Source organism: Phyllobates terribilis, unplaced genomic scaffold, assembly GCF_046119375.1.
Source record: "Phyllobates terribilis strain yellow unplaced genomic scaffold, ASM4611937v1 Scaffold_12__6_contigs__length_324123572, whole genome shotgun sequence".
In the NCBI taxonomy this organism is placed as follows: Eukaryota; Metazoa; Chordata; class Amphibia; order Anura; family Dendrobatidae; genus Phyllobates; species Phyllobates terribilis.
In genome coordinates, this window is record NW_027362772.1 from 136,523,526 (window position 1) to 136,536,558 (window position 13,033).

The window sequence follows — 13,033 nt, forward strand, 5'->3', positions numbered from 1 at the left end:
CTGGGGAAAAAATAGCAGCATGCTGAGATTTCACTCTGAAATCATCTCCCATTCAAGTCTATGGGTGCGTGAAAAACCATGACATCCGAGTGCAGTCTGATTTTCCGCAGACTCACACAATGGAGAAGATGGAGAAATTTTGTTCTCCATCTTCTCAGCTGTGCTACTATTCTCTCATCTAAGAGAATGTATGAAGCTATGTTCACATTCTGATCAAACTCTGAGTTAGATAGCAGTTTCGTTAGCCTAATCGACCCGATTCTCTCAGATGAGAAAATCTACGGTCGACCCCAGCCAATGAAAGGAACTAATTGTCTCTGCACTGAAAAGATTAGGTGGAGGTGAAGCAAACTGAAAATTCCATCAATTCCATCACATTATAAAAAAGAGAAAATAAAAAGGGAAAAAAAGAGAAAAAAGGAATAAAAAATATATATATTTTTTACCATGTCTTCAGAAACAGTGGTCAGATGTGATAACCTGCTTCACCCAGTGGCTATCTATTCTGCATCCATGATCAGTGTTCAGTCCATGGTTGCTATATGCATGTATTACTTCGGTGCTATAGTGACATAGTGTGGTGCTATATAGTGTACACAACACTCAGCCAGTTATTACATCATCAAATTGATGTAATCTGAATTATAGGAGTTATCTGTCCTCTGGCGAACAGCAGCAGGTCCCTCACATCAGACAAGTATTGCTAGGTAAAGCTGACTTCAAAAAGTGATGCCTATCTCTAATATATGTGAAATGATGATAATTACAGTCAAAATAATCTGTATAAATTTCTTCAGCTTCAAAATATCACAGCCGCCTTACATTTTTTTTATGGACTGGTCAAAAATGCCTTATTTTTATGGATTGTCTTAGAATTTCTGGACGGTTGTCAACCCTTACTCTAACAAAGCAGATGTCAGGGGGTCGGGGAGTGAATCGGTCCTGAAGATACATCTGCAGAACACTTGACTTAAAAAGGGACAAAACATTTGGAAGAGTTAATGATCAGCAGATTTCCATCAGTTATAAATATAGGTTTTAACACTAGTGTTGAGTGAATTTGTTTGGCATTTCAAATTCTGGTTCGGGGTTCCTGCTTTTTCGCAGCCTATTTTTTGGCGCGAGCAAGCCGGAATCCTGAACCCGAATTTGAAATGCCGAACAAATTTGCTCAACACTATTTAACACTAATACACATGAAATCATTTGGATCGTTAGTGATAAGTTTGATGCTTATGGTTAGTTTTAGGCTGTGGTCATATGAGCTAATATTGGGATTTTCATTTTGGCAATACTTTATTGAACATTTCTACAATATCTGACCACAATCTTAAATAGTTACATAGCTTCATAGAATGAAAAAAGACCTAGGTCCATCAAGTTCAACCTTTCTCCACCAGGTTGACTATGGTCACAAATGTCTGACCAATAATCTAATCACCTATTCTGTAAGAGAATGAACTTTGTCCTCTCCTCTTTTTTGGAGCTACTCTCTACACTTCTGAGTACATCAGTGTGCTAAACGATGGCCGCAGAGAGGAGGCAGGAAGGAGAATGCGTCCGCTCATGCTGTATACGCGCCCGCCTGTGACCTGCCCCATGCAATGTCAGTGCACATGAGCAAACATGTGAGCAGAGTTTGAGCAGTATTCACTGTGGGTAGGCACACACTGTCAATCAGAAGCAGGGGAAGTCCTCAAAGTTCAAGCTGCGGGGAGATAACAATGTACGGAGCCCTTTGCTACACTAAGGGTGCTCCAAAGTCTCCTCATTTGCATTTGAAGTAAAAGTAATTTTCTCAGGCACTGTACCATGAAAATGTATTGTGTTAGTATGATTTTTATAGGGGCTAAGGCCTCGATATCAGTGTACAGTTAGTTTAATATGCACTTTGGGGGTGACTAACAGCATTTAACTTCTAGGATCACCAACGTTTAAAGACATACACAGAGAGAAAGAAATACCAGATAGCCCTCCAATTAAGCAATAGTATTAGGGCACATGGAAAGGGCTTATATTCATGGGACAACCCCTTTAAAACAAATTGGAATGTTCATCAAATCATGAATAGTGATGAGTGAGCGTGCTCGCCAAGTATCTTCGGCGTGCTCGAATGTTATGTTTCAGTCACTCCCGTGTGTATGATTTGCGACTTTTTGACAGCTTTAATACATGTGAGGAAAGCCTAGCAAACAGCTATTCGTCACATGTATTAAAGCTGTCAAACAGTCACAAATCATGCACGCTGGAGTGACTCAAACATAACAATCGAGCACGCTCGTAAATCTCGAGTAATGAGCATGCTCGCTCATCACTAATCATGAACAAATCTTTCAGTATGTGGTCAGTGTAGCTTCTATCCATAGAATTTAAAAAGGTTATATCAACTACATCTCCCACGCAGACTTGGTACAACCCTTCGCTCCTTTGTAAAATCTGAAACAATCCAAATATCCAAGGTACCGGGTAGTATCCTTCCAAAAAGTTTTATTAGCACCAGTATACACTTAAAAAAAACTGATATGTGACATTTTGGCCATACAAGGTTTTTAAAGTTAAAAAAGTATGTACACCTCTTTATTGGCTTGAAAAAGGCCGAAACATCGCATGTCTGTTTTTTTTATGTGTACACTGGTGCTAATAAAACTTTTTGGAAGGATACTACCCGGTGCCTTGGATCGTTGGATTGTTTTCTATCCATATAATGTTAAAATCTCATTGCTCTGACTGTGTTAGACGTCTAGCAGCTGCATCAGGACAATAAAATGTATATTAACCCATTTACAGAATGTAGGATGCCATAATCAGTAATCCGCCGTTAGATACTGAGGACAATGACGGACAACGCGAAGTCTTGCAGTTATTATTTTTTTTCAAAATTAGTAATACTATATTAATACCAGAAGCCCATATACAGCAGGTGGAATTTGTCTCCAGTTCTCATAGAATGTGAGTCACATGTAGGGTGTTGTAGAAGAATGTAGCACATCTGCCTCTATTATGGCAGATTAGGACCATAGAAGCCTCTATTCTGGTTTTCTATATCTTCTTTTCCTATAATCTACCTCTATACTGGGCTTTCTCTCTCAAAAACCTTTGAAAGCCAAAGTAGGTTGGGGAGTAGCTTCAAGATCCAAGCCGTCCTCTTCTTCTAAGTAGGACACTAAGACTAAATCCACTCGTCTATGTAAACCCTGAAGTGATGTAAAAATAATCTTATATTTATGTGAATAATGAAAAAAAAATCAAGTACTGGCACCTGAGCTACAACCCTAAAGTGTGTACGGGCAAAGCCTGTACCTCAAACTTTTGTCGAAGTCCAAAGTCATCTGCGTCATCAGCTACAGGCACATTGTAATACTCGCCTTCTTCTTGATTCAATAGCTTGTACCTGAGAGAGACACGGGGCAGACAAACAACCAGGACCAAGAAGGAGAGGGAAGGGGGGACACAGGAAAAATGGCAGCATGAAAAAAAACCAATAGTGTGATTGAATAGACCAGCAATTAAAAAATTACCAAATAATCGAGACCACAGTAAAAAGCATTTCATATGGTAAGGCGAACGTAGAAGAAATTATATTAAATAAAGTAAAAAAAGGGAGCCCAAATGAAATTAGGGTGACAAGTGATAAAAAAAAATAGGTAGGGGGGATAATTTATGACAACACCGAGTGAACAAATATAAAAAAGAGAAAGAAGAATAAGAAAAAAAGAAAGGAGAATAAGGTAGGTATTCCCAGGAAAGTTTATTGGCGTCTGATATTCCATATATATCTTATATTTTGTCTCTATCACAACAAGACAAGGTACATGAACGTCTCACATTCATTCATCACATTAACTGACCAAGCACTGAATGGTAAGTGACCCATTGTCTGCACCACAATGTACATGGAAGTATTGTACAATAGATCTAAAGTACTTACCAGCCATCCACAGCATTCTTCATGATTTCTGAGACACCAAATGACATGGAGCCCATAAAGTCATTGCGCGACGTGCGATCCCAATCCCAAACTTCTACAGAGAGACGTCTGTCTTCATCCCCTGACTTTAGGGAGCTTAGGAATCCAAATGAAAAAAAATAAAATAAAATGAATGCTTTGCATAAACAATAATAGTAAACGTTTCATAAAAAGCCATGTTATGCCTATGGTGAGTGAAGAACAATGCATGCAGTATAGATATAATATCCCTTTTTTTTATCAAAAAATCTTTAAAGGTCTCTTTTATAGTGATGGACTATGGTCCTTTGATAACAAGTGAAACAATTTTCTATTGTTCATGCATTTAAAATTCTACTAATATGCCTTCCATAAGGTATATGCACCTTAGCAAAGTAAGTTACGCTGTTATCATAATGCTTGAGTTGTAGAAACAGCATAGTTTTTCTATAATTCCAATTCATTTTATAATAGATGCATAAACAGTGTAGAATTCGGCTGTTTCATAAACCCTCCTCTGGTCGCTGTGACAAGAAGCAATTATTTCATGGCAGAGAAGGGATTAACCCTTTAACCGAAGACCAGTAGACTCATGACATTTGAACCCAGGACGATAGCACTGCAAAGCTATAGTGCTAACCATAGAGCCGGTGTGCTGCCTACTTTATGTCCTCACTCCCATTACTTCAACTCCTCTATCAGTGCCCTCTGTTACTCCCCAACGGTGGCGCAAGTGGATTAGTGGACGGTGGACCCACTGTGCCGAGTCTGCCTAGAAAGGAGCGTAGCTAAGCGGCTACCTTGTGTTCACTGGAGCTCCTGATGGTGGAGACAGACTGGGCTGCAGGTGGCCGCCTGGTACCACTCCTAGGCAGATCCCGGTACTGCAGCTGCTGACCCCGGGGTCAGGTTAGCTGACACAGATTAGAGCTACGTTCAGACTAATAGGTTCAGGATCACTGTAGAAAGGTAGCTGACACAGAGACTCAGATACGTGCTTCAGAGATAGGTTGTAGCAGTCCAGATACATGGAATACTAAGATAGGAAAACGTTCAGATACTGGCTGCACCGTGACCAGGGGACTTTGGGGACAGGACTGGCCGCACCAGGACCAGGGGACAATGTTCAGGAACTGGCTGCACCAGGTCCAGGGGACTTTGGGAACAAAACTGGCCACACCAGGACCAGGGGACAATGCTCAGGCTCGGGCCACAGTACGACCAGGGGACTTTGGGGACAGGACTGGTCACACCAGGACCAGGGGACTACGGGAACAGGACACAGGCCGCACCGGGACCAAGGATTAGAGCTCAGGACACTGGCCACACCGGGACCAAGGGACCTCACAACTTACTAGTAAGGGAAACTAGATACTAATGAATGCTGTTGCTTCAACCCCTTTCTAAGGCAGGGAGTTTTATATACAAGCTGCCTCCCAGTTATTGGCTGGGAGTCATCTTGCAGGTGTACTACTTATATTAAATGCCTCTCAGCAACAAGATGAGGGCATTTACTATAAGCGTGCACTGCCCCGGTAAGAGCAAAGGAGCGCATGCGCGCACTAGGCACGGCAGGGAACTACGGCGCGAACAGCAGCAGAGGACAGGGGCATAAGGTCACAATGGGCAGTGGACAGGGAGCACGCCAGGGACCATGTCGAGGGCCAGGGCGGTGGAAATGCGGTGTCCCTGCATGGAGGGATAAGGAGACACTATGCAGGGGCACCGGCCATTGTGCTACACTTCTGCTACCTTTGTATAGCCTTGTCCCTTCCTCTGCTCATATAGCGAATGCACCTTTGAGCCTTTACCCTACAGAGAGCCTCTACTTCAGCTCAGTTGGTCTTCCTTCCCTTCCTATAATCTGACACTGGCACTAGATACGTTATCTATTTTATGTGGAATTACATAAGATATATGGTTCTCTGCCTTCTCTATGTGGAGGCATACTGGATGATGTGCATGATTTTGCGCAGCAGCATAGTAGATACCTAGCAGCATTCCATATGTATGGTTGTGCCTAAAGCCACATGGACACATTCAACCAATGTAGGCCAACCGTCTGATGTGTTTGAGGGCATCCTGAGACGCATCATGTAATTTGAGTGAAAACACACAGAGTTGGGGCCCATTTACTCTGGTCAATGATGGCCATTAAACCATCACTGATTGCCTACATGTTTGCCGATGAGCGATTGTTTAGTAGCTAGTTTAGAAGGGTTGACCACCCTTACTGTTGGCACAGAACAATCAGTAATAGGCTGACTTGTTCTCAACAGCACATGTTCTATTTACACAGGATGTGCTGCAGAGAACAATGATTTTTTGTGAAAGCTTAAAAATCAATTTACCCATCGAATAAGCATTTTGCTAATTCATCGAGTGATTTCCAAGTAACGAATGTTCTTGAAACACTGATTCCCAATAATTGTGCAGTGTAAATGTACCCATAGGCTGTTTATGTGTATGGAGGAGTTGGATTAAATAGCTGTCACACAAATAAACAAGCTAAATTGTATAAAAACCATTGCTAATACCTGTCAGCAAAAAAATATACATTCTGCACACAACAGTAATTGTAAAGAATATGTTTTCGTACAAAATAAAGGCTTCATTCCACAATGGGTTAAGAGTAGATTTGACAGTCCTGGTTTTCTGCTTGGTCATGTTCTTTGGGTCAGGTATGAGCTTCAGCTTCACATAAGGATCTGACAAGCCATTTGGATCCATTGGGATAAGATTTCGAGCTTCTCCAACTGAAGAAACAAAATAAAATTAAATAGAAATAAATTATTATTAGAAAACTCCAGGAAATTTCATGAATTACCCGTAATATTAATAAAATATGTTGATGCCATAAATGGTCACTGCATTTATAAATAACTCAATCTTTTGATAGATAATGTGCATCTGAATATCACCTTACTTAAAGGGACCCTTTTTTTTAAGTTTTTTCATGTATAATCCAATATCACCACCTTCCTCAGCTCCACTGCTGCATTTCAGAAAGTTGTATATTATGTCCTAACTCCCCTGTATATCCCCAAAAAAACCTTTTGAAGTGCTCCAGGGAGGTATGCAAATTCGGACTGTCAAAGCCGATGGGTCATTGCAGTGACACCGGTCCCTCCTCTCCCCTGCTAAATGCCACTCTCTCGCTGTGATTGATGTGGATGATGCATCCTGTGTCATTCACATAGCTGAACAAAATCTCGCGCCTGTGCAGGGAAATTGCAAGCTCGCGCACGTGCACTTTGCTCTGTCCTACTGTGGGCAGAGCCTAAAACCTAACTGCACGTGCACCAAAACACATCTTTCTGGCTCCTGCTTACCCCAACAATTCCGCCCATACTGTTTTGTTCCCTGCTGCCAGAATTGAGTTTGCATACCTCATTGGAGCACCTCAAAAGTTTTTTTGGGAAATGTACAGGGGGGGTTCAGGACATAATATACAACTTTCTGGAATGCAGCAAAGGCGCTGTGAAAGGTGGTGATATTGGTTCATACATGAAAAAACAGGTGACAGGTTTCTTGGTATCTTACTTCCACAAAACAACGTGTTAAAGGTATTGTCCAGGCTTGGCATTAAAGTTTTCAGTCACTCTATATGACTGCAGACTTGTGAATCCTGACAGCGTGCAGTGTGCATACTGTCAGGATTCTGTGGTGCCGGCACCAGGAACATGAGGTCACATTACAGCAGATATGCAATTAGAATATCAGGGGTGATGTGCCCAATAGACATGCGTGGTTTCCCTCAATACAAGAGAATTGAGAGAGGCCGGACGCGGCTATCAGCATATGACCAGACGTATGCAAATCATATACTTATGGTCACAAGACCTCTCGATCCTGGCGCTGGCACTGGAGACTACTGATAGTGAGCTCCAAGACTTGAGCTTTTTAAAATGAATTACAGTAGACACTCTGCTCACAGGTATAACACAGAGGTGGGATTTCACTTCACAACATTTAATCCGCTGGACAATGGCAGCCATTATATGAGTAGTGAGGGAAAGAAGTAACAGCACTTTTAACCCATTCAGGACATATGATTTATATTTACATCATATGTCTTATCCCCGACTTTGATGCGGGCTCCGGCGCTAAGCCCGCATCTTTCCCGATATACAAAAAGCTGATTTAATCCACCAGCGGATGTTAACCAGTTAAATTCTGCTGTCAATCTCTGACAGCAGGATTTAACATGCGCTGGGTGGAAGCATAACAGAAATCCCGCTCATCGGCACCCCTGTCACATGATCGTCGGGTGCCGGTGGGTTTTTATGACAACAGAGGGTCTGCAGAAGGATTTCATGATTTCTGCTATACATATTTCTGCTATACATAGCAATACTGAAGCACTGCTATGTACAGCACAGGCAATTGGATGATCGCAGCTTCAAGTCTCCTAATGGAACTATTACATACAGTAACAAATGAAAAGAAATGTTTTAAAAATATGAAAAAACACAAAAGTTGAAATCACCCTCGTTTTGCCCCATTGAAAATAAAACAATTAAAAAAATACACATATTTGGTAACACTGCAGTCAGAAATGTCCGATCTATCAAAGTATAAAGTAAATTAATCAGATCGGTAATGAGAAAAAAATCGGAACGCCAGAATTACATTTTTGTGGCTACCACAAGATTGCAGTAAAATGCAATAAGAGGCAATCAAAACATTGTATCTACCCAAAATGGTAGCAATAAAAATGTCAGCATTGCGCGCAAAAAATAAGCCTTAATCAAGCTCCAGATCCCGAAAAATTAAAATGTTACGAGTCTTAGAAAATGGCGACATATGCAAAAACTTTTTTTCATACAAATTTTTTCCACGACTTAAATAAAAAGTAATCTATACATGTCTGGTATCTGCGTACTCGTACTGACCTGGGGAATTATACTGCCAGGCCAGTTTTACCATATACAGTCATGGCCAAAAGTTTTGAGAATGACACCAAAATTATATTTTCACATGATCTGCTGGCCTCTGGTTTTTATTAGTGCTTGTCTGATGTTTATATCACATACAGAAATATAATTGCAATCATATTATGAGTACCAATAGGTTATATTGACAGTTAGAATGAGTTAATGAGGCAAGTCAATATTTGCAGTGTTGCCCCTTCTTCTTCAAGACCTCTGTAATTCTCCCTGGCATACTCTCAATCAACTTTTGGACCAAATCCTGACTGATAGCAGTCCATTCTTGCATAATCAATGCTTGAATTTTGCCAGAATTTGTTGGTTTTTGTTTGTCCACCCGTCTCTTGATGATTGACCACAAGTTCTCAATGGGATTAAGATCTGGGGAGTTTCCGGGCCATGGACCCAAAATCTCTATGTTTTGTTCCATGAGCCATTTAGTTATCAACTTTGCTTTATGGCAAGGTGCTCCATCATGCTGGAAAAGGCATTGTTGGGCACCAAACTGCTCTTGGACGGTTGGGAGAAGTTGCTCTTGGTGGACATTCTGGTACCATTCTTTATTCATGGCTGTGTTTTTAGGCAAGACTGTGAGTGAGCCGATTCCCTTGGCTGAGAAGCAACCCCACACATGAATGGTTTCAGGATGCTTTACAGTTGGCATGAGACAAGACTGGTGGTAGCGCTCACCTCTTCTTCTCCGAATAAGCTGTTTTCCAGATGTCCCAAACAATCGAAAAGGTGATTCATCAGAGAAAATGACTTTGCCTCAGTCCTCAGCAGTCCACTCCCTGTACCTTTTGCAGAATATCAGTCGGTCCCTGATGTTTTTTCTGGAGAGAAGTGGCTTCTTTGCTGCCCTCCTTGAAACCAGCCCTTGCTCAAAGAGTCTCCGCCTCACAGTGCATGCAGAAGCACTCACACCAGCCTGCTGCCATTCCTGAGCAAGCTCGGCACTGCTGGTAGTCCGATCCCGCAGCTGAAACAGTTTTAAGATACGGTCCTGGTGTTGCTGGTCTTTCTTGGGCGCCCTGGAGCCTTTTTGACAACAATGGAAGCTCTCTCCTTGAAGTTCTTGATGATGCGATAGATTGTTGACTGAGGTGCAATCTTTGTAGCTGCGATACTCTTCCCTGTTAGGCCATTTTTGTGCAGTGCAATGATGGCTGCACGTGTTTCTTTAGAGATAACCATGGTTAACTGAAGAGAAACAATGATACAAAGAACCAGCCTCCTTTTAAAGTGTCCAGTGATGTCATTCTTACTTAATCATGACTGACTGATCGCCAGCCCTGTCCTCATCAACACCTACACCTGTGTTAATGGATCAATCACTAAAACGATGTTAGCCGCTTTTAAGGCAGGACTGCAATGATGTTGAAATGTGTTTTGGGGGTTAAAGTTCATTTTCTGGGCAAATATTGACTTTGCAAGTACAGTAATTGCGGTTAAGCTGATCACTCTTTGACATTCAGGAGTATATGCAAATTGCCATTACAAAAAATGAAGCAGTAAACTTTGGAAAAATTACTATTTGTCTCATTCTCAATACTTTTGGCCATGACTGTAGTAAACATGATAAATAAAAAATTCTAAAAACAATTGTGGAATTGCACTTTTTTTTTACAGTTTAACTGCACTTGAATTTTTTTCCATGTTTTCCAGTACACTATATTGTAAAACCAATGGTGCCATTCAAAAGTACAACTCATCCTGCAAAAAACAAGCCTTCATATGGCTATATTGATGGAAATATAAAAAAAATGATGGCTCTTGGAAGAAGGGGAGTTAAAAATGAAAACTAAAAATGGCCCGGTCATGAATAGATTAATGTTGGCAGAATGCTGATGAAGAATTTAGTATTTTTGAAATGTTATTGAACATACAACAATAAGAAATTAAATGTCTAATTGTATAGTGCTTTTTTTATTACTCTGATCCAGTCCTATTTATACACAAGAGGGATTATTGAAAATGTTGTAAAATATGTAATACCATTTATACTGGTTGTGTGCTCTTAAATGCTCATGAGATTAACTTTTGAAATTATTTTTCTCATGAAAGCAATCAAAGAGACTTGGTGAAAAAAAGATTGAATGTTTTCTACAAATCCCTTCCTACTGACACTATTAAGCCACCTACTACAGTAAAAAGATTCTCTGGGACTAAATAAAGCTCATGAACACAGAAAGACATAATTAAATCTTCTTCTGGGGCAAATAATTGTGCTTTTTTTGTTGTTGTTTTTTTTCCCAGGAAAAAGTAGACTTGGGTGCATGAATGATATGAAATAATAAAAGGTTTAAGCCACTTAAAGAGCATTACAAAAAATTGAGAACTTCAAAAATGTCTCACATATGTATTAAAAAACAATAATTTGGATAACTAAATGACCAAAGGTGCATTTCCACTGCATGGTGTGGGGCAAAAAGTGACCAACAACCAGCAAAATGCAAGGAGGTGGAGTGAGCTCAATATATCTGATTTCACACAGGCAGCAGGATTCCTGTTGTTAGAAAAAAGTTGTGACACGCAAGGTGTGGGAAAGACTTAGTGGAACACAAAGGGAAGAGGGAAAGGGAGCCCAGACTCTAGGGAAAGGGGGGAAGTGGAGGCTGATCCTTGGCTGATCTACTATCACCCTGTCTCCAGTACCATCCCTGTATTGACTCTTCACCAATCGCATCACGTGAACCTTGCCCTGTCTTTCCCTGGTGTTTGGCCCTGGCTAGGTAAGGTAGGGGGATGAGCGCTATTCGATCCCCACTGACCACTAAAGACAACAAGGGGGGAACAAACAAGGGAAGATAGCTTAGCTTTTAGTCAACTTCAGAGAGAGGAACACCCTTCCTCATAGCTTCAGAGAGGATGAAGTAATGCACTTGCTCCAAGCCTTCACAAAGGGTAATGTCAGTATCTCCGGCACCTCCCTCCAGCAGACAGCAGGTATTTATACACCCAGGCCAGGGTGTCAATTAACCAGAGGAAGGTAGTTGCTGGGTCCTAGAGATACAGCCTCTAAGAAGGTGCCTGCAATGACCAACGTAGAGATCTCCTGCAACCAACTGCAGGATGACTGTCTGTCACTTCTGATGCACCCGTGACAGTACCCCTTCTCTACGAGTGGCCTCCAGACACACAGGACCGGATTTCTCAGGATAAAAGGCGTGGAATGAACGAACCAACCTGGGAGCATTCACCTTTGATTCTGAAACCCACATCCTCTCCTCTGGACCATAACCCTTCCAGTGCACCAAGTATTGTAGAGAACGAGGTTGGAGATGAGATTCTACAATCCTCTAAATCTGGAACTCCAGATTACCATCAACCATTACTGGGGGTGGTGGTAGAGGTGAGGGCTCAAGAGGTTCCACATATTTCTTGAATAAGGACCTGTGGAACACGTTGTGGACCTTAAGGGCCTAAGGAAGTTCAAGACGAAACGCTGCTTGGTTAATGACGGCGGTTATTTTATAGGGACCAATAAACCTAGGTTCCAGCTTCCAAGAAGGAACTTTCAATCTTATATTCCTGGTCAACAACCACACAAAGTCATTCACATTCAGCTCTGGACCTGGCAAGCGTTTTCTGTCAGCCATACGTTATACCTGTCTCCCTGTCTCAGAACACCCTGCCATATCGAGGAGAGTGACGAAGCAAACCATTCATCCTCAGGAACTTCCGAAGCTCCTCCCTCACTAAAGGTACCAAACTGTGGGCGATAACCATATGCACTGAAGAACGGTGACCTGCCAGTGGATTCTTGACGATGATTATTAATGGCAAATTCTGAAAGCAGTAAGTAGGATGCCCAATCCTCCTGATTTTCGGAGACGAAACACCTGAGGTAGGTCTCCAAATTCTCATTGACACGCTCGGTCTGTCCATTCGACTGAGGGTGGAAGGCAGAGGAAATGGACAGCTGCTCCCTCAGTCGAGAACAGAATGCCGTCCAGAACTTGGAAATAAACTGGGTCTCCCGATCTGACAGCACATCGGAGGGAAACCCGTGAAGCTTCACGATTTTATTTATGAACACCTGAGCAAGTGTCTTGGCATATAGACGTGCAGGTAATGCGACGAAGTGAACTATTTTACTGAACCTATCTACAACCACCCAAACCACTGTTTTGCCTGCAGAAATCGATAGGTCAGT

At 41.7% G+C, this 13,033-nt stretch overlaps 1 protein-coding gene across 2 annotated transcripts in view; it reads right to left on the reverse strand.

The window, feature by feature from the left end:
* The window catches only part of PRKCG (protein kinase C gamma), an 881,135-nt gene that overhangs the window by 181,677 nt on the left and 686,425 nt on the right, over positions 1 to 13,033 (reverse strand). For both annotated transcript variants that reach the window (XM_073656297.1, XM_073656296.1), the window contains exons 6-8: positions 6,546 to 6,702; positions 3,929 to 4,063; positions 3,301 to 3,391 (exon numbers count right to left, since the gene is read on the reverse strand). In XM_073656297.1, the coding sequence (XP_073512398.1) occupies positions 3,301 to 3,391; positions 3,929 to 4,063; positions 6,546 to 6,702 (383 nt within the window). The remainder of the gene's footprint in view (positions 1 to 3,300; positions 3,392 to 3,928; positions 4,064 to 6,545; positions 6,703 to 13,033) is intronic.